The 22,483-nt window shown below is 38.2% G+C and overlaps 1 protein-coding gene across 3 annotated transcripts in view; it reads left to right on the plus strand.

The window, feature by feature from the left end:
• NCKAP1 (NCK associated protein 1) overlaps positions 1 to 4,687 on the plus strand; it is a 108,543-nt gene extending 103,856 nt beyond the window's left edge. For all 3 annotated transcript variants that reach the window (XM_025273748.3, XM_006071782.4, XM_025273747.3), the window contains 2 exons: positions 705 to 794; positions 1,756 to 4,687. In XM_025273748.3, the coding sequence (XP_025129533.1) occupies positions 705 to 794; positions 1,756 to 1,872 (207 nt within the window). In that variant the 3' untranslated portion in view covers positions 1,873 to 4,687. The remainder of the gene's footprint in view (positions 1 to 704; positions 795 to 1,755) is intronic.
• Positions 4,688 to 22,483: the final 17,796 nt, after the last annotated feature.

The raw sequence follows: 22,483 nt of genomic DNA on the forward strand, positions 1-22,483 counted from the left end.
AGTGTAGCTCTCTCTTTCCTTTATCAGCATACCTTTTCATATTTTACTTAAAAGACGCACTTATGATATAAGAACACTAGAATATTTGCATCTTTTCAAGTTACAAATCCTGTTAGCTTTTAAAAATTCCTTTTTTAATTTTTAAAGCAAATGTAGTATTAATTGGAGAATAAAATAACATCTATTTCAAAGAAAACAGTATTAAGAGTTAAAATTTTTCTTTTTCATTTTATTTCCTTCTTTCAAGACCTAATGTCTTAATCTCACTGTAGTAGTATTAACTCAAACTCAGTGTGAAATTTTCTTATTTGGAAATTAAGAAATATAGTTAATACAGATGTTGGGAAGAGAAAAAAGAATTTAAATTGTTGTGGTTCTTTTTTTTTAACTTGTTCTAAAAAAAATCAGTTTTAAAGACCAGTAAGAATATTTGATTAACCAAATATTTATTATTCCAATAATTATTATTGGAAATCATTCTAATAATTTTTCAGTATCGTTCATTATCTTTGTGTCTGTTTATACCTTAATAGCTCTTAAATTGTTGCTTGAAAGTATAGAACCTAAGCTCACCTTGTTATTGAAATGTGTTGCAAGTTGAAGCATACTGAAGATAAATATACTGTGAAAGTTTTCACTATAAATATATAGTGAGTTTTATTTTAAAAAAACTTATTTACTTAAAATGTATGTATACTTTTAAGCTTGCATCCTCCAGTCTGCTGAAAATTGGCCAGGAGACAGATAAAACAACTACACGAAATAGAGAATCTGTTTATTTACTGCTAGATATGGTAAGTCTTATTTTAATTTTTGTTAATCACAAAAAGGTTCCAGTCACTCCTGGTAGTATTTTCTTGGTATTTTAGTCATTAAATAGTAATAAGAGTTGATGTACTTTTTTGACAATTTATAGTCACTCCACCCAAGCCACACACTTTCTAATAATTGCTGAAAAGACTGCCATGTGGTAAGGATCTCAGAAAACAACAGAATGAATCACCATTACCTGTAGAGTGTTCTTCTATAAATAGTTTTTCAACCTATTGGGAAACACTCAGGCTTTATATTTTCCAAGTCTTCCTAGTTTCATCTCTTCCTAGTTTTCTAAATGTTCTATTTTCTGACTCCATCTCACCCATCTAATAACATTTCTTACAACTTTCTGTGCCTAGTCAATTCCTTCTCTTTACTGCCATGAAGCCAGCTGTGCTTGTTTCTGTAGTGTGTTTCCTCACTTAGAATACTTTCCTTTATCTGCAGAGGTCTGTGTCTAGCCTAATAATGATTCCACATACTTGTAGCTCAGATCCCTTTTTTAGATAGACTTTGATTACTTTAGCCTACATTGATTTTTCTTGTCTTTTGAAAACTCTAGAATTTAACAGCTTTCCACTTAATCATAGATGGTCTGCGGTTTGATTTGGCTTTTTAGCTTAGTGTTGTGTTACCAATTAGACTTGATGATATGGACCATATTTTAAATAAATGGTATATTGTTGACGGCAATACAAGTGCTTGGTATTTCCTGTTGATTAACTGATTTAATTGAGAAGTAGTGATTTAAAATGTTTTAATGCATACACTATGGCACATTTACATTTCAGATTTTAAAGTAAAAGTAAAGTACTTTAAAAGTAAAAGTAAAAATTTAAGTGTTCCCAGTAAGAGCAATATAAAATTATTCTTTACTCATTTTCAGTAAATGTTTCCATTATAAATAACTTGAATTAATACATTTTTGGAATTTTTCAGATTGTGCAGGAATCCCCATTCCTGACAATGGATCTTTTGGAATCTTGTTTTCCTTATGTCTTGCTGAGAAATGCATACCATGCTGTCTACAAGCAAAGTGTTACATCCTCTGCATAAAATAACTACTTATTGAAGACAAGCACGCATTTTTGTTGCCTCTGTTTTACCTGTAAACTGTGGAACTGTTTGACCTTAAGACCTGAAAAACAGTTTTGTGGATTATAAATTTATTTCATATGGTTGTATTTTCTGATCATCAATTTCTTAATATGGTTGTACTTCAGTATACTTGGTTGATTTAGGTCGCACATTTACGGAATTCATTGAAATTATTCCAATAATTTTAGAATATCATTTGTTTGAAAAACATACATTCTCTATGTTTTTGATATTTGATAATGAAAAAAAGCCTTTGCTTGTTTATTTCTGAAAAATAATTGTATTTAGTGATTATTTTAGATAGTGATATTATAGCATTTATCGTGTGTAAATTATTTCATATAGGGAAGAGTTCTGACCTGTACCTATTATGGTTCTTATTGAAAACAAAACTGGATGTGCATTTCTGTGATGTTATGAATACATTTCTACTTTATTTTGAAACATTTGCCAAACTAATTACTATAACACTGTATAACATTAAAAGTGTTCATGGACTGCTTAGCATTAGAAGCAGACTGTGTCCCCAAATTCTAAAACAGCAGCAAATGATGTTGCTTGTATAAAGCCTGATAATAATTTTTAGACTAATTTCCACGGTGCCCTGTTGGCATTAGCACTACCATTGTACCCTGCTGTATAATAAACAATCTTAGACATTTATCAACTGTTGATACAAATGTTAGTCCCTAACCACTTTTTATATGTTTTAAATTTTTGAAATTCAAGTGTAACTGCCGTAACAAAATAAACACTAGACTATCACATTTTGAATGATTTCTTTTTGGGATCCTCAGAAATTTATTCAGTAAAATGGAAGTTTTTTTGTTTAAACTTAGTTTAAAATAAACTTTAGTTTATTTTAGATATATCTAAGTAGCACATTGATACTAGGTCACCTATTAATAAGATTTGCTTAAATGTTTTGAAAAATATTCCACTAGAAAAAATATTAAAAGTAGAAAATAAAGTTGCATAACATTTTTTAAAAGTTAAGCGCTAAAAGGAAACTTGTGTGCCATCAGCTTGCTAATTTTTATCAGTAAGGAAATGGACAGATTTATTTGAAAGATTAGGGGAAAAACACGGAATGATCACAGAACTAATGAAAATGTTGAGAACTGCTATATCAGTCAGTAATGAATGAGAAAGACATAAAGAGCCTATTGCTTGGCAGCTGACATGGAAGGCAGAGCACATTTAATTTGAAAACTAAGTGGATGTTTTGCTCTTTGACTAGCATTGTAAAGACTTTTTCTCATGAGCTGTGTATCTGGATATCATAGAGCTTCTGTTGTTCACAGCTTCTTATATATACACTGGTAACTTGTGTTAAGATAAAAGAAAGCTACTGTGAACTTAGTTATAATTTTTTTGTAGTTCAGATACTGGAATGAAATTGAAGTGCCACAAGACTATATTTCTATTTTGTGTATGGTTTCTCCAGTTTATATTTAAAGCAGGGAATAGTTGTCACTATCTGTTGAAAATTTCCAGTGGTCAGGAATTTTTTAATGACATAGTTTTAGACTTGAAAGAACCTAAATACACAGTAAACAGTTGAAAGTAAGATTAAATGCTGTTTGCTCTGAAATACTAGGATCCTAGAGCGGTAATAACTTGTCAGTAGTAATATCCTCAAAGGTAAAGCAGGCATTTTGAGTATATACACTTCCATTGGGGTAGTATGTGGAAGGGTGAAGACGTTATTTACCCCTCTTCAGGGGAAGAGAAAAGCCACTCTTTCATAGTGCTGTCAAGTTTATCTTGCCCCAGTCTTTTTCTCACATTCCTAAACTGACTGACTGACTGGTGTACTACGGGATTGTTCTTTGCAGAGAGTCTTTCTACCCCTCCCCCCAAACAAATTTTTAAATAAAGTTAAAAGTAGATTGACAACTCCTATTTTTAACATCTTGTTTGTCTTAACTTTTCTCATTTTCTTCTGAATTTATACTGCAACATACTGTTTTTGTTGTTTTCTCTACAGTAATGTAATCATAACATATATACTTGCCTGTAATCTATTTATTTCACTCAAGTAGAAAAAGTCTGCTATTTGATATTCTTTTTAATGCCTCCTTGTATACCATAACTAGTTTAAAAGTTTCTTTTGGATGAACATTTAGGCAGATTTCTTCTTGTTCATTACAGGCATACCTTGGAGATATTGTTGATTCAGTTCCAGGCCTCTATAGTAAAGTGGGTATCACAATAAAATGAGTCACATGAATTTTTTTATTTTCCAGTGCATATAAAAGTTATGTTTACACTACACTGTAGTGTGTTACCTGTGAAATAATAGTATGTCTAAAAAAACACATACATTAATTTAAAATGTTTCATTGTTAAAATCTTGCTAGCCATCATCTGATAACGCAGTTACTACCAACATTCAATTTATAAAAAATGCAGTATCTGCAAAGTGCAATAAAGAAAAGCGCAATAAAAGGAAGTATTCCTGTATTATAAATAATACCTTGGTGAACTTGGGCTTTTATCTCCTTAAAAATAGCATAATTTCTTACAAGTAAAATTGCTTGGTGGAAGGGTGTATACATTTTAAACATATTAAATTTCCCTCCAATGAGATTTTATCAGTTTTACTCTTACAATTGTGTATTTGAGTATAATTTCCTCCTGTGGTAAACTGTTGATATATATCAATTTTACTGTTGTTGACGCATCTTTGCCTCTTTAAAAGATGAAACATAAATGTTTTAATTTGCATATCTTTGCTTATTAGTAAAGTGGAATATCTTTTTTAAGTTTATTTGTTGTTTTTATTTAATGGATTACTCATTTTCAAGTGGAATGGTCCAAAGATTTTTTAAAAATGCTAATGGGACATGTTTGCATGTTATTTATGTGCATGTATTTAGAATTGAAAACACCCCTCCAAACAATGTTAAGTATAGTGATATGACTATTAAAATATAGTGCATAGTAATTAATGTTAGTATACAGCTACTTTGATTACTGAATTTTAATTGACCTTTAGGAGTATAAAGCATTATTTCCAAATCCAAGTTAAGAACAGCATTGCTATAAAAGGGTATATACCTGTTAAAGAATGAAGGGACTTCCCTGGTGGTCCAGTGGTTAAGACTCCAGGCTGCAATGCAGGAGGCCTGGGGTTCAAACCCTGGTCAGAGAACTAGATCCCACATGCCGCAACTACCATATGCTGCGATGAAGATTGAAGATCAGACCTGGCACAGTCAAATAAAAATAAATGTTAAAAATGAAAAGATATCCAATTTAAGTATATAAACTACAGAGTAGATTGAAATTATGCCAGGACACTGATTCCTTAATTCTAAATTTAAACTGTTAAATAGGTGTGTTTTAAGTTACACAGTAAGCTAATTCCAAAAGGTACTCTATATGTAGGAAACTATCTAAAAATTTTAACCTCATTTCTCAGATATGTCATTTTGAAAACTTTATGTTCTCAAGTGAAAACATCTACCAATCAATGACTGATTCATGTCAATGTATGGCAAAAACCACTGCAATATTGTAAAGTAATTAGCCTCCAATTAAAATAAATTTTTTTAAAAAATCTACCAGTCAAAAGGTGAAAAGCTGTAAGGCTTTCCTTGCCTTTCATACTGATAAAAAACAATCACTTTCCCCCTAAATTGATGTAATTAATACTAACCTTTCAAATTACCAATAAAATAGCCAATTAAATCACATCCTGTAAAGTTAACTTGTAAAGCTCTTTATATTTTAATGTGCTTGCTAAATTTGTGTTTCTATCATTCATTCCAGCACAGACTTCATTTTTTGGAAAGTTCCCTTTTTACGGAATACTTTGGAACCTAGGTAAAGTGGCCATTTTGTTATTAAATATTCAGAGGAAATAGAAATCTACATCATATATTAAGTGTAATTAAGAAAGGAAATCACTCCTTAGCTGCCATTAATCCATCTTATCTTTATTTACTGTAATTACTATTTTTTAGATAGAGCTAATGCAGGATTTCTGAGCACAAAGTGTCCTCTATTCAGTCAGTTTGAGAGCACATGTCTGAACTGTTGACAATGAAAGAGATTACCCCTGCCTTCCAGAACCTTAGAGTGAACTTTGTACTGGTTTAAGTCATAATTTAATCAACTGTTTGTTCTATTGTGCTAGTGTTCCCAGTTTCTTAAACCACCGCCTCCCCCACCCCAAATAGCAAAATAGTAGATGCTCACTACCATAGGACTAGGGCTCTGGTGTTTATTCAGGAGAAAAAACAGTTGGAAACCTAGAGTTAAGGGAAGATTGAGTCCAGAAAATTAAGTCAGAACCTGGCTTTATGGGTTGTAATTGGCACAGTGCTATGGTGATAGTTTTGAGAGTCTGATGCAGTTGAGTAAGTATTGGCTGATGCTGTGCTGTGCTTAGTCGCTCAGTCATGTCTGACTCTGGACTGTAGCCCACCAGGCTCCTCTGTCCATGGGGATTCTCCAAGCAAGAATACTGGAGTGGATTGCCATGCCCTCCTCTAGGCCATGTTCCCAACTCAGGGATCAAACCAGGCTCTCCTGTATTGCGGGTTGGATTCTTTACCATCTGAACCGCCAGAGAAGCCCAAGAATCCTGGAGTGGGTAGCCTATCCCTTCTCCGCAGGATCTTCTCGACCCAGGAATCGAACCAAGGTCTCCTGCATTGCAGGTGGATTCTTTACCAGCTGCACTACCAGGGAAGCCCAGGTATTGGCCAGATGAGATCAATGTAGTTTAAAGTAGCAATACCCTTACCAAGCCTGTGTTTCCTCAGTTATTACAACAGTGAAAAGTCAAAGTGTTAGTTGCTCAGTCATGTCTGACTGTGACTCGATGAAAGAGGGGCTTGAGGGGCTTGGCGGGCATGGGTTGCAGAAAGTTGGATGTGACTGAGCAACTAACACTTTTCACATTAAAACAGTACCTTAGAGTTAAAATAAGGTGTTCCTTCCTTTCTGTTAGACTCCTATTCCTTTTGTTTATTCAACTTATCTCTTAATTTTCCCTTCCTTTTCTTTACAAGAGGTAACCATGGAACTTGACACACAGGCTTCCCATGACTTCCATCCTGGATTCTCCAGTTAGTCATTGGCAGTCTTCCTAATCATTTTCTTCTTTTCTGCTAATTAATTCATTCAGCAAATATATATAGATTCCTGGGTATAATAGCAAAATAAAGAAGTTTCCACTTTACACTTAAGTTCTCATCTTAACAATGATGGACAGAAAAGGAGGAAACTTCTGACGGTGATAGGGAAATATACGGGATGATGGGCTGAGGAGTAAAGAGCTGCTTGGGGGCACCACTTTGGAAAGTGTCATCTGGGAAGGCCTCTATAAGACCTGAAGGATGAAAAGAAACCAGAAATGGACAGAACAGTGAAGGTAAAGCCCCAGAAGGCAAAAACAAACTTGGCATACATGAGAAGTAGAAGTATACAAATTAGTATTTCACAAGGAGAGCTTGACAGAGCCTAATTTGGCTAGCTAGAGCTTTTCCTTTCTCTGGTCTGCCTGTCTTGCTTTGTTCTTTGATTGTATATTAAGAGTTTACAGATCCAATCAAGACAAGTAGGTTATAAAGAATGAAATGAACTGAACTTACAAATGCTGTGTCATTGATACGAAAATGATAAAGTCTATTATATACCATCAGGTTTTCTAAGCCAAGCTCAAGTTCTATCAGACAGTGAACCATAATCTGCTAGTTAATGTGCATGAAATCATGTCCACTTTTCTATTATAATGACTTGCCTCTGGGAGACTTCACCTGTGTTACTTGTAAAGACTTGTGAATGAATAATCCTTAAAGTAGTGTAACTCATATATGTTCTTCATCCCTTTTTTATAGTCACTTGAGCATGAACCATCATTTCATTTGATTGTCTTGGCCTGAATTTCAAAACAGACACCTTGCTTTCTTTTTTCTAAAGGTACACTATGACCTCTTTCTCCCCCTTTGGGGAAAAGAATCAGTTTGAAATCTTAAATGTTTTAATCTTCAGTGAGAAATGATTTTTGAGTTATTTGGTCCTATTGAAAAATATTTATTGACTCTGCTCTTGTGTTAATTTTCATAGTGGAAAGTTGCTTTAAGTATATTAAATTGCATTCTTTTCTTGTATGAGCTGAACTTTCTGTACCCATTGCTGTAGTTAACATTTCAAGCATGCCTAACTGAAATGTTGCATTTCCAAAGAAGTTTTCAGCCTGTCATTCTGACCTGAAAATAACAAAATAGGATAAATTAGCAATCTAGTTAGGAACCTAGCTATAAAGGGCCATATCTCATTTACAAGTAAGTGCACACACCTTGACCCTTATCTTTCTACTTCTTTCTTTGCAGAAGTAAGATGGATAGACAAGTTCTTGGTGTAGGTTCTGGTCAGCCTCTTACATAAGATTCACAAACCTGGAAAGCAAGTGAGCTGGAGATGGGACTGTATGGGGTATGCAACTTTGATGATTGCTATGTCTTAACTGTGGTATATGGCTGTCATATTCATAGAACACATTAACCAAAAGGTCAGTGATTGAGTCTCGAAATTAATATTTGGCAAAGTTCAGTTCAGTTCAGTCACTCAGTTGTGTCCGACTCTTTGCAACCCCATGAATTGCAGCACGCCAAGCCTCCCTGTCCATCACCAACTCCTGGAGTTCACTCAGACTCACGTCCATCGAGTCAGTGATGCCATCCAGCCATCTCATCCTCTGGCGTCCCCTTCTCCTCCTGCCCCCAATCCCTCCCAGCATCAGAGTCTTTTTCAATGAGTCAACTCTTCGCATGACATGGCCAAATATTGAAATTTCAACTTTAGCATCAGTCCTTCCAATAAATACCCAGGGCTGATCTCCTTTAGAATGGACTAGTTGGATCTCCTTGCAATCCAAGGGACTCTTCAAGAGTCTTCTCCAAAACCACAGTTCAAAAGCATCAATTCTTCGGCACTCAGCTTTGTTCACAGTCCAACTCTCACATCCATACATGACCATTGGAAAAACCATAGCCTTGACTAGACGGACCTTTGTTGGCAAAGTACTGTCTCTGCTTTTGAATATGCTATCTAGGTTGGTCATAACGTTCCTTCCAAGGAGTAAGCATATTTTAATTTCATGGCTGCAATCAGCATCTGCAGTGATTTTGGAGCACCCCCCCAAAAAAAGTCTGACACTGTTCCCACTGTTTCCCCATCTATTTCCTATGAAGTGATGGGACCAGATGCCCTCATCTTCATTTTCTGAATGTTGAGCTTAGAGCCAAATTTTTCACTCTCCTCTTTCACTTTCATCAAGAGGCTTGTTACTTCCTCTTCACTTTCTGCCATAAAGGTGGTGTCATCTGCATATCCGAGGTTATTGATATTTCTCCTGGCAATCTTGATTCCAGCTTGTGCTTCTTCCAGCCCAGCGTTTCTCATGATGTACTCTGCATAGAAGTTAAATAAGCAGGGTGACATTATACAGCCCTGATGTACTCCTTTTCCTATTTGCAACCTGTCTGTTGTTCCATGTCCACTTCTAACTGTTGCTTCCTGACCTGCATACAGATTTCTCAAGAGGCAGGTCAGGTGGTCTGGTATTCCCATCTCTTTCAGAATTTTCCACAGTTTATTGCGATCCACACAGTCAAAGGCTTGGCATAGTCAGTAAAGCAGAAATAGATGTTTTTCTGGAACTCTCTTGCTTTTTCCATGATCCAGCGGATGTTGGCAATTTGATCTCTGGTCCTCTGCTTTTTCTAAAACCAGTTTAAACATCTGGAAGTTCATGGTTCACGTATTGCTGAAGCCTGGCTTGGAGAATTTTGAGCATTACTTTACTAGCGTGTGAGGTGAGTGCAATTGTGCAGTAGTTTGAGCATTCTTTGGCATTGCCTTTCTTTGGGATTGGAATGAAAACTGACCTTTTCCAGTCCTGTGGCTACTGCTGAGTATTCCAAATTTGCTGGCATATTGAGTGTAGCACTTTCACGGCATCATCTTTCAGGATTTGAAATAGTTCAACTGGAATTCCATCACCTCCACTAGCTTTGTTCATAGTGCTGCTTTCTAAGGCCCACTTGACTTCACATTCCAGGATGTCTGGCTCTAGCTGAGTGATCATACCATCATGATTATCTGGGTTGTGAAGATCTTTTTTGTATAGTTCTTCTGTGTATTCTTGCCACCTCTTCTTAATATCTTCTGCTTCTGTTAGGTCCATACCATTACTGTCCTTTATCAAGCCCATCTTTGCATGAACTGTTCCCTTGGTACCTCTAATTTTCTTAAAGAGATCTCTAGTCTTTCCCATTCTGTTGTTTTCCTCTATTTCTTTGCATTGATTGCTGAGGAAGGCATTCTTATCACTCCTTGCTATTCTTTGGAACTCTGCATTCAGATGCTTTTATCTTTCCTTTTCTCCTTTGCTTTTTGCTTCTCTTCTTTTCACAGCTATTTGTAAGGCCTCCTCAGATGGCCATTTTGCTTTTTTGCATTTCTTTTCCATGGGGATGGTCTTGATCCCTGTCTCCTGTACAATGTCACTACCCTCTGTCCATAGTTAATCAGGCACTCTATCAGATCTAGTCCTTTAAATCTATTTCTCACTTCCACTGTATAATCATAAGGAATTTGATTTAGGTCATACCTGAATGGTCTAGTGGTTTTCCCTACTTTGTTCAATTTAAGTCTGAATTTGGCAATAAGGAGTTCATGATCTGAGCCACAGTCAGCTCCCGGTCTTGTTTTTGCTGACTGTACCAGACCACTGACCTGCCTCTTGAGAAATCTGTATGCAGATCAGGAAGCAACAGTTAGAACTGGACATGGAATGACAGGCTGGTTCCAAATAGGAAAAGGAGTTCGTCAAGGCTGTATATTGTCAGCCTGCTTATTTAACTTTTATGCAGAGTACATAATGAGAAACACTGGACTGGAAGAAACACAAGCTGGAATCAAGATTGCCAGGAGAAATATCAATAACCTCAGATATGCAGATGACACCACCCTTATGGCAGAAAGTGAACAGGAACTAAAAAGCCTCTTCATGAACGTGAAAGTGGAGTGTGAAAAAGTTGGCTTAAAGCTCAACATTCAGAAAATGAAGATCATGGCATCTGGTCCCATCACTTCATGGGAAATAGATGGGGAAACAGTGGAAACAGTGTCAGACTTTATTTTTGGGGGGCTCCAAAATCACTGCAGATGGTGATTGCAGCCATGAAATTAAAAGATGCTTACTCCTTGGAAGGAAAGTTATGACCAACCTAGATAGCATATTCAAAAGCAGAAACATTACTTTTCCAACAAAGTTCCATTTAGTCAAGGCTATGGTTTTTCCAGTGGTCATGTATGGATGTGAGAGTTGAACTGTGAACAAAGCTGAGTGCCAAAGAATTGATGCTTTTGAACTGTGGTGTTGGAGAAGACTCTTGAGAGTCCCTTGGATTGCAAGGAGATCCAACCAGTCCATTCTAAATGAGATCAGCCCTGGGATTTCTTTGGAAGGAATTATGCTAGAGCTGAAACTCCAGTACTTTGGCCACCTCATGTGAAGAGTTGACTCATTGGAAAAGACTCTGATGCTGGGAGGGATTGGGGGCAGGAGGAGAAGGGGACGCCAGAGGATGAGATGGCTGGATGGCATGCATCACTGACTCGATGCACATGAGTCTGAGTGAACTCCTGTAGTTGGTGATGGACAGGGAGGCCTGGCGTGCTGTGATTCATGGGGTCGCAAAGAGTCGGACACGACTGAGCGACTGAACTGAACTGAACTGATAGAGCTTCTCCATCTTTGGCTGCAAAGAATATAATCAATCTGATTTCGGTGTTGACCATCTGGTGATGTCCATGTGGAGAGTCTTCTCTTGGGTTGTTGGAAGAGGGTGTTTGCTATGACCAGTGCATTCTCTTGGCAAAATTCTATTAGACTTTGCCCTGCTTCATCCCGTATTCCAAGGCCAAATTTGCCTGTTACCCCAGGTGTTTCTTGACTTCCTACTTTTGCATTCCAGTCCCCTATAATGAAAAGGACATCTTTTTTGGGTGTTAGTTCCAAAAGGTCTTGTAGGTCTTCATAGAACGGTTCAACCTCAGCTTCTTCAGCATTACTGGTTGGGACATAGACTTGGATTACTGTGATATTGAATGGTTTGCCTTGGAAACGAACAGAGATCATTCTGTTATTTTTGAGATTGCATCCAAGTACTGCATTTCATACTCTTGTTGACCATGATGGCTACTCCATTTCTTCTAAGGGATTCCTGCCCACAGTAGTGGATATAATGGTCATCTGAGTTAAATTCACCCATTCCAGTCCATTTGAGTTCGAGGATTCCTAGAATGTTGACTTTCACTCTTGCCATCTCCTGTTTGATCACTTCCAATTTGCCTTGATTCATGGACCTAACATTCCAGGTTCCTATGCAATATTGCTCTTTACAGCATCGGACCTTGCTTCTATCACCAGTCACATCCACAGCTGGGTATTGTTTTTGCTTTGGCTCCATCCCTTCATTCTTCCTAGAGTTATTTCTCCACTGATCTCCAATAGCATATTGGGCACTTATCAACCTGGGGGGTTCCTCTTTCAGTATTCTATCATTTTACCTTTTCATACTGTTCATGGGGTTCTCAAGGCAAGACTACTGAAGTGGTTTGCCATTCCCTTCTCCAGTGGACCACATTCTGTCAGAACTCTCCACCATGACCCGCCCGTCTTGGGTGGACCCACACAGCATGGCTTAGTTTCATTGAGTTAGACAAGGCTGTGGTCCGTGTGATTAGATTGACTAGTTTTCTGTGATTATGGTTTCAGTGTGTCTGCCCTCTGATTTGGCAAAGACTCTGATGCTAGGAGGGATTGGGGGCAATAGGAGAAGGGGACGACAGAGAATGAGATGGCTGGATGGCATCACTGACTTGTTGGACGTGAGTCCAAGTGAACTCCGGGAGTTGGTGATGGACAGGGAGGCCTGGCGTGCTGCGATTCATGGGGTCGCAAAGAGTCGGACACGACTGAGCAACTGATCTGATCTGATCTGAACATTAAAACATACCCATCATAGGATATAAGTTCTAAAATACATGACTAAATTTTACTCCAAAATTATATTTTTTTACATAAATTGCATTTAATTGTAGTTCACCTCTCGGAGTTTTATAGTTTCTGGTCTTATGTTTAGATCTTTAATCCATTTTGAGTTTATTTTTGTGTATGGTATTAGAAAGTGTTCTAGTTTCATTCTTTTACAAGTGGTTGACCGGTTTTCCCAGCACCACTTGTTAAAGAGATTGTCTTTAATCCATTGTATATTCTTGCCTCCTTTGTCAAAGATAATGGTGTCCATAAGCGCATGGATTTATCTCTGGGCTTTCTATTTTGTTCCCTTGATCTGTATTTCTGTCTTTGTGCCAGTACCACACTGTCTTGATGACTGTGGCTTTGTAGTAGAGCCTGAAGTCAGGCAGGTTGATTCCTCCAGTTCCATTCTTCTTTCTCAAGATAGCTTTGGCTATTTGAGGTTTTTTGTATTTCCATACAAATTGTGAAATTATTTGTTCTAGCTCTGTGAAAAATACCGTTGGTAGCTTGATAGGGATTGCATTGAATCTATAAATTGCTTTGGGTAGTATACTCATTTTCACTATAATGATTCTTCCAATCCATGAACATGGTATATTTCTCCATCTGTTAGTGTCCTCTTTGATTTCTTTCACCAGTGTTTTATAGTTTTCTATATATAGGTCTTTAGTTTCTTTAGGTAGATATATTCCTAAGTATTTTATTCTTCTTGTTGCAATGGTGAATGGAATTGTTTCCTTGATTTCTCTTTCCATTTTCTCATTATTAGTGTATAAGAATGCAACCCAACAGAAATCACAGCAGGATCCTCTATGACCCACCTCCCAGAATATTGGAAATAAAAGCAAAAATAAACAAATGGGACCTAATTAAAATTAAAAGCTTTTGCACAACAAACTATAAGCAAGGTGAAAAGACAGCCTTCAGAATGGAAGAAAATAATAGCAAATGAAGCAACTGACAACTAATCTCAAAAATATACAAGCAACTCCTGCAGCTAAATTCCAGAAAAATAAACGACCCAATCAAAAAATGGGCCAAAAAACTAAATAGACATTTCTCCAAAGAAGACATACAGATGGCTAACAAACACATGAAAAGATGCTCAACATCACTCATTATCAGAGAAATGGAAATTGAAACCACAATGAGGTACCATTTCATACCAGTCAGAATGGCTGCGGTCCAGAAGTCTACAAGCAATAAATGCTGGAGAGGGTGTGGAGAAAAGGGAACCCTCTTCCACTGTTGGTGGGAATGCAAACTAGTACAGCCACTATGGAGAACAGTTTGGAGATTCCTTAAAAAACTGAAAATAGAAGTGCCTTATGACCTAGCAGTCCCACTGCCTGGCATACACACTGAGGAAACCAGAATTGAAAGAGACAGGTGTACCCCAATGTTCATTGCAGCACTGTTTATAATAGCCAGGACATGGAAGCAACCTAGCTGCCCATCAGCAGACGAATGGATAAGAAAGCTGGGGTACATATACACAATGGAATTTTACTCAGCCATTAAAAAGAATCCATTTGAATCAGTTCTAATGAGGTGGATGAAACTGGAGCCTATTATACAAAGTAAGCCAGAAAGAAAAACACCAATACAGTATACTAACCCATATATATGGAATTTAGAAAGATGGTAATGACAACCCTGTATACGAGAGAGCAAAAGAGACACAGATGTATAGAACAGTCTTTTGGACTCTGTTGGAGAGGGAGAGGGTGGGATGATTTGGGAGAATGGCATTGAAACATTTATAATATCATATATGAAACGAATCGCCCGTCCAGGTTCGATGCATGATACTGGATGCTTAGGGCTGGTGCACTGAGACGACCCAGAGGGATGGTACAGGGAGGGAGGTGGGAGGGGGGTTCAGGATGGGGAACACGTGTATACCATGGCAGATTCATGTTGATATATGGCAAAACCAATACAATATTGTAATTAACCTCCAATTAAATAAATTTATATTTTTAAAAATGTGTCTATAGTCAACCCTTGAACAATGCAGGGATTAGGGATGCCAACCCCTGCACAACTGAAAATCTATACAGCATTATAATCTGTCCTTCAAAGCAGTGGTTCCTCATCCACCAGTTCAGCCTACCTTGGATCATGTAGTACTGCAGTAATGCATTTACTGAAAAAAATCTGTTTACAAGTGGACCCGTGTTGTTCAAGGGTCAACTGTATTTATATTCACAATAGCTATGGGAGCCCAGCAGAAGAACTATGCAAGGTAGTTTGCAGAGGGCACTATCCAATGGTCACAGAGAAAGATTTGATTTTGAACTGTCTTTTTTTTTTTTTTTTTTTGGCCATACCATGCTGCATGTGGGATCTTAGTTTCCTAACCAGCGATGGAATGCATGTCCCCTGCAGGAGAAGCAAGGAGTCTTAATCCCTGAGTCACCAGGGAAGTCCATGACTTTGAACACTCTTGAATATCAAATTTCTATATAGGAAAGATTCAGAGTAGCAACTTAGGTGGTAATCAGGGCTACAGACAGTACATTCTGGAAACTGGTCTGTAGAAACAAAGTCATCATCAGATTGAGAAAAAGCAAATTGCATTCACATTAATGGGATCCTATTTCAGAGATACAAAATCTGCGCCTTTTTTTCTTCTTCAAGCTATTTCAATTATTAGTTATCCATTTACTCAGCTTCTTCCTTTCACACTTTAAGCTACAGAACCAACAACCTGAGGATTTTAAACATATTTTGACAATGTATTACTTTTTAAATGGCTTATGGAAAGCTGATGGGCACCATCAATAAATCTGACCTGATCTCATAAGTTTGTCAAGATTATCACTCAGGGGCATATTCCAGACTCTCCTAATTGCTTCACTCTGCCCCTTAAAAGAAAAAAAAAATAATTAAACCATCTACTTTGCTTTACTGTCCAATGTTTATATCTTCCTTGTTCTGCATGCTTTGCTTCTCACCTACCTCTTCTCAGTCCCTAAGGGTCCCACAGAATCTCCAGGATCCGGCAGCTGGAATCTGTGTCATCACTCTTTATTATATCCTGAAATCTGCTAGAAACTCAAGTTTAACCACAGCTCTTGCTTCCAAAGCTTCAAAATCCAGGCAGCTCCTGCACTCTCAAATTAATAGGACAACTGAAGCCCTCCTAATGATACGATTCATAAAAATGGAAATGTCATGGGGAAATTGCAAAGTTTTTAATACTAAAGAGCAAGTGTCACAGAGCTCTGTGACAACCTGGAGGGGTGGGATGGGATGGAGGTGAGAGGAAGGCTCAAGAGGGAGGGGACAGATGTATACCCATGGCTGATCCATAGGTATGCCATCCACGTATGGCAGAAATCAACACAATATTGTAATTATCGCTCAATTGGAAATAAATTTTTTTTTAAAGAAAAAAAAATTGTAGTTCAGAATCATTTATTTCTCAGTTTTGTCAACTGCCCAATTGCTCCCAGCCTCATGTTAAACTACTTATTTAAGGTATTAAATAGTTTCTGTCAGGTATACAGCAGAGACCAACTCATGATTAAGTTGCTGTCACATCATTAACTCCATTAGTAAGTTAACAACAGTTCCTCTTTATCTCCTGGATTTAAAGTTTTGGGGATCAGTGGTGATGATAAAATTTTATTATTCTCACAGACTGAAACTGTGCACTATTGGATAACATTTTCAAAAACAAACCTGAAATATGGTGCCATGTTTATTTTTTCTAATGTTTTTTGCATGGATTTATTGCATCACACATTTGATTGAGAAAACAATTGTCAGTAAATGTAGGTTCTAGCAATGTGGCAATGAAGCGATGTGACTGGCTGTCAAGATAAAAATATGGCTTTGGAATTTCAAGTTACATATCATTTTTAGTTGCATGCACATTCATACCAATTTCAGCATCTTCTCTGCAGTAGAAAGAGGATCCTTACAGCAAGTATCACGTAAGAAATACTTGGATTCTAAAGGCAAATTCATGCTTAAACTGATGGATAGAATTCAACATGTAAAGCACACGGGGAGATTTTCACTCCAAGTTACATCTAAAGTGTTTATTTGAAAGAGAACATTCAATGATTAATTATAAATCAAGATGCCGTGCTAATTAAGTATGACCATAACCTTGTGTAATTAATTACACAGTCATTGATTCTACACAAGCTCTGGGTGCCAGAAAGCACACACTGAAGTAGGCGTTCAGGTGTTAAACCTTGCCAAGGCTGAAGGTGGAGCAGATAAGGTAAAAGTTCTGAGGCAGAAGCTGAACTTAGTTCATTCCTAGTTCTTACCTTCAATCATAAATGTACAAGGGTCCTTGTGTGCAGCTGAAGCAAGGCCCAGCTGGCAAAACTTGAGGTGGGAGCCAAGAGAAAATTTGACCTTAACTGTTAATAGGGGCTTTGTCCAAACTGAAAATTTTGGCTAGGGTAATCGAGAGCTAATGTTTGCTGAGAGATCCCCGTTTACCAGATACTGCAGTATAAGTTTTATCTAATTTAATCCTCTAAGTATCACTCATTTTGTTCTCACAGTATCCCTACGTGATGATTGTTCTCATTTACCAGTGTGGATACAGAAGCTCAGGGAAGGTAAGTAACCTGACCGACTCACACTGCAAGGAAGTAGCACAGCCAGGATTTAAATCTGGCCCAGAGCTGTACTCTTATCTTTGCATTGTCTCTGATATATGACTGGGCTTTTTTTTTTTTTTTTAATCCAAAAGCATTTAAAGCTTCACTAATTTAACTGCAGCTCAAGGAGCAGAAGAATAACCCTTACTCAGTGCTTACATTATGTTACTCTCAATGCTAGGCGTTTTCATGTTCTTTAGTTATCTCATTTGATCTCCAAACCAAATTACTCAGTAGAGATTATTTTCTGAATTTTCATAAACAAATGGAAAGCTGTCTCACAGCTTTAAATCCCTGGCCCCGGTGTCACAAAATTATTTGGGTGACAGCACTAATAATTAAAATTATTCAGTGATGGCTGTTGGATTTCTCTATTTGTTATTCAGTCGCTCAGTCTTGTCTGACTCTGCAACCCCATGGACTGCAGCACGCCAGGCTTCCCTGTCCTTCACCATCTCCCAGAGTTTGCTCCAACTCATGTCCACTGAGTCAGTGATGCCATCCAACCATCTCGTCCTATGTCGTCCCCTTCTCTTCCTGCCTTCAGTCTTTCCCAGCATCAAGATCTTTTCCAGTGAGTCAGCTCTTCATATCAGGTGGCCAGAGTATCGGAGCTTCAGCTTCAGCATCAGTGCTTCGAATGAATATTTAGGGTTGGTTTCCTTTAGGATTAACTTGCTGTCCAAGGGACTCTCAAGAGTCTTCTCCAGCACCACAATTCAAAGGCATCAGTTCTTGTCTCTACTTCTACTATATTGTGCACTTTGCCAAAACAGTGAAAACCATTTTTCTGGGTAAAGAACAGTGAGCTTGTTCTTCCTGGCACTTTCTGTCCTTCATGACAGAGTTTACCTCTACACTTTCTCTCTGATCCTTCATAGTTTAATCTCTACCAACCCTAATTTCTTTCCTAGTCTGTCTTCACGCTCCCCTGCCTCTCCATTATGTAATAGATAGTATGTCATATTTACCAATTTTGAAAATACTCATTTTCATTTTGAGGCTCAAACTCACATAGTATTTATACTTTCTATATTAAGAGAAATTATATTTTAGTGAATTTGTGATGCTAACCCAACTATTGACGTGAGATCCTACCTTGGAATATTCAGCATTTAGTCTAGTATTACACTTAGTGTAGGGAACTCTGTAAACGTGACTGATTAAATGATTCTGCATGTATGAAAGATGACCTTATCTTCAAAATAATAGCTAACATAATACTTGAATGAAAAATATGGCAGTGGTTATAATAAAGGAGAATTTTAGTCTTTTTACCTAGATAGAGCCTTAGAAATTAGCTACTTCAAACTACTCAAGGGTTAAGTAATTATACCAAAGTTGCATAGAAAAAGACTGGAACTAGGATACTGTCTTCTTGATTCTTGGTACCATGCTCTTTGTGCTGTGTGATACTGCTTCATGTAGTCTTAATCATAATGAGCATTCACTGGTTCTTGGTAGGATTATAGGGGTTGATGTGTGAGGTGTGATACCATGTCATCAAATTAATCTGGGATTTGAATCCAACTCTCACTTATAGATGAATTGCTTGACTCTTCTGATTTTGTATCCTTAAATGTAGAATGGGATTAGTAACTATTGTAAGAGCTGTTGTGAGAGTTAAACAAGATTATGTATACAAATCAATGACATTGGAGCCTGCCACACAGGAATTCAGTTAACAGTGATTATTTCTGTGATATTATTAGGCTATTTGGTTTTGCTTCTTATAAAATTGCCTTCTGAGAGTTCACTTTTTTAGGAGTAGTATAACGTCACAATTTCCATTCATGAGAATGGATGTTTTTGTGTCAGGCTAAATTCTAGCTCCGGTTTGAAAGTCATTACATTGTCTTAAATGGGAAAAAAGTTTTCTTAATCTGCTCTATACTGTAATACTTTATACTGTATTTTTGTATACTACACACAACAGATGTAAAGCTTGTATTTTCAAATATCATTTCAACATCTAGAACAATTTCAACAACTGCTCATTGAAAGCCTCTATTTTTCTTCATGTTGTTTCCTATGTCTGTCTCTTATATTCATCACCTCCCTTTCCTTAGCATGTCATCCTCTTTTTAACCTTGTAGGTGCCTTTATTTTTTACTTACTTTATTACTTACTGAATCACATTGTATTTGTTACATGCCTGTGTCTTCTTCAATTCTGGGAAAGCCTTAAGGTCAGGGTCCATGTTTATTTCATCTTTCAGTTTAGTCATACCCCCAACCCTGCCTAGCCTTCAGAAAATATGCTGTCGGATAGAAAAGACTGATGGCTAGACAGATACTACAGAACTCCATTGCTAATGATACTCTTTGCTTTATGATGGGCACAAGTAGGTTTTTTTCTCTTTATTCTTATGGAGGAGCACAGCATTATTAGTTACAGTAGGTGGGGGTTTCTAGCACCCAGAGCAGAGATAGCTCAATGGTGACACATAAAGTGGTTTCTGTGATTTCTCCTAATAAGGTGATTCACCTATCCAGAGTATCTGGGGGAGAAGGAATCTGAGCTTCTTATATAAATAGGCATAAGAGTGGGAGCACTGGCAGAATATCAAAAAAGTGTTCCATTTTATAGGAAAAAAAATTTTTTTTAATTTAGAAATTAAGTAAAATTCCAAGGACAAAGGGGTTACCCAGGTGGAGCTTGTGGTAGAGAACCTTCCTGCCAGTGCAGGAGACATAAGAAACACGGGTTCAATCCCTGGGTCAGAAGATCCCCCAGAGGAGGGCATGGCAACCCACTCCAGTATTCTGGCCTGGAGAATCCCATGGACAGAGCAGTCTGGTGGGCTATAGTCCTGGGGTCGTACAGAGTCGGACATGACTGAAGTGACTTACCACACACACACCAAGGACAAAGAAGAGGGACCATCAGAGAAATTACAGAGTGACTGCTCAGGTTACTGTCCTGAAATAGAGACATGATCCTTTCAAGTGGTGACTGACCTCTAGCTAGAGTCAGTACTTCATAAAAGAGGCAGGAGCTTTGAGACACTTAATTGTAATCTTATCCCTTTTCAGAAATACCTCCCATACTCAAGCTGGTCTGATGGTCTTCTCATGTCACTGTGCACAAGGATTAGTAGACCTTGAAATGTTATCCTATCAGTATAATTTCACATCTAGTCTCAAGATTGCACTGGCAATTAATTCCCTTGGCAACTGATCACACAGTGAGGACCGACCAGGCTCATTTGCTTCCAAGACAGCCAAATACCCTTGAAGAATAAATGCCTCTGCTGCTGGAGGTCACAGCACCCAGAAAGTGTTTAGAGAAAGCAGCTGCTGACCTCTCCAATGAGTTCTGCTATTCTTGTCATATCAGAGCCTAAGTCCAACGGTTACTGGCAATACCATGACTTCCATCTGAAAGACCACACAACTCAATATATTCTCTTCTGGAAAAACAGTCTGCACATTGATTCTGCAGAAGGTGACAGTGGGAAGATAGTTGTGGTGTTTTAAGAACAGCTTCTGAGTCCCTCATGCTATGCTATGTAAATCTGGTAGGAATTCTGCTTTGCTTCCTATATTAACCTTATTGTTCCATTGAGGTGAAAGTTCATGAAAAGTTTACACAGGGTGAACCTTCATAATGAGTTTAATTCTCTCTGCATGTGAGAAGGAGGAGAAACCTTAAAAATTACCTGTATTCCTAGGGGGTGGGGCGGGAAACACCCCCGAGTACGGTGGAGCATGTCTCTGCCAGTTTAATATATCTGTAGAGGAAAATGGCTGGTAATAATAGGCTACAGGGGGCGGACGGTAGTGCCCCATGCGTCCTGAACCGGAGGCTGTTGTAGCTCTCTGAGGGGCATCTGTAGTGGGGTTCTTTCCCCCTTGGCGGAACGCAGCCTCTGTCTAATTGCTGTTTTCTTCCCCCTTCCCATCAGTACTCACCGGGAGAGGTGGATACAATCTAGGAGGTCCAGCTGAGGTGGAATTCTGGGGGCATTGACCAGAGGTCTCCATTGCTGGGATTGGAACCTGCCGAAACAGCGGTTCTACAAACTCCAGGAGAGCAGGTGGAAGAGCAGTGGCTGCTGCAGGAACTTCGCCTCGCCCTGGCTTGGGCAGTAAGGCGGCCTCCGGTCCTGGTAGAGCACTGGGAGGTGGGCGCGTCATTATTCAGCATTGGGGAGGGGTCAGGTCATCCCCGTCCAAATCCTGTAGAATTTCCCTTTTTATCATCAGTCAATTTTTATGCCATTAATATTTTCCCTTTCCCTTCTGGATACAGAACCTTGTCCAAGTAGGAGGGTCTTGAGCTAACCCTAGCCATGAGTCAGTATATGGATATTGATCCAGGTGTCCTGGCTCTCCTGTGACTACTGTATAGACTGCTTCCACTATTTTTAAGTTCATGGTGTTCTCTGGTGGCCATCCTACTCCCATAGTGGGCCATTCGACCTCACAGAGTATGTGGAGGCCGTTAGGCTTCATCTTCACCCCATAGTCTCCTCCAAATCCCTTCTTTAAATTTTTAATCATGCACTCCAATAGAGTTGCCTTAGATTCACTGCCCCCCATCTTGCTTACCTTCTCGGACCTTCTTCTACTTTTCCTTTTCGTTCTGTCTACGAAGTTCTCAGTACCCTATGTACTTCTGATATTTCCACTCAATGACACTTAAATTGCCATTCTGCCTCCTTCCTAATTGGGGCGAGAAGAGCCTTACCTGCCAGATCCCAGAGGGAGAAGGGGGGCCAGCGTGTCTTCACCTGCCGGTCGGCACAGCCAAACCAGAACACGTGATCCAAGACTGTTTCTCCCTTAACTTTTAAAGTCCGTTCTGCCTTGATGGGCTTGATCAGGTGCGGATGAAAATACAGATGGGTTAAATATCCCACGTCCAA

This window comes from Bubalus bubalis, chromosome 2, assembly GCF_019923935.1.
Source record: "Bubalus bubalis isolate 160015118507 breed Murrah chromosome 2, NDDB_SH_1, whole genome shotgun sequence".
Taxonomy (NCBI): Eukaryota; Metazoa; Chordata; class Mammalia; order Artiodactyla; family Bovidae; genus Bubalus; species Bubalus bubalis.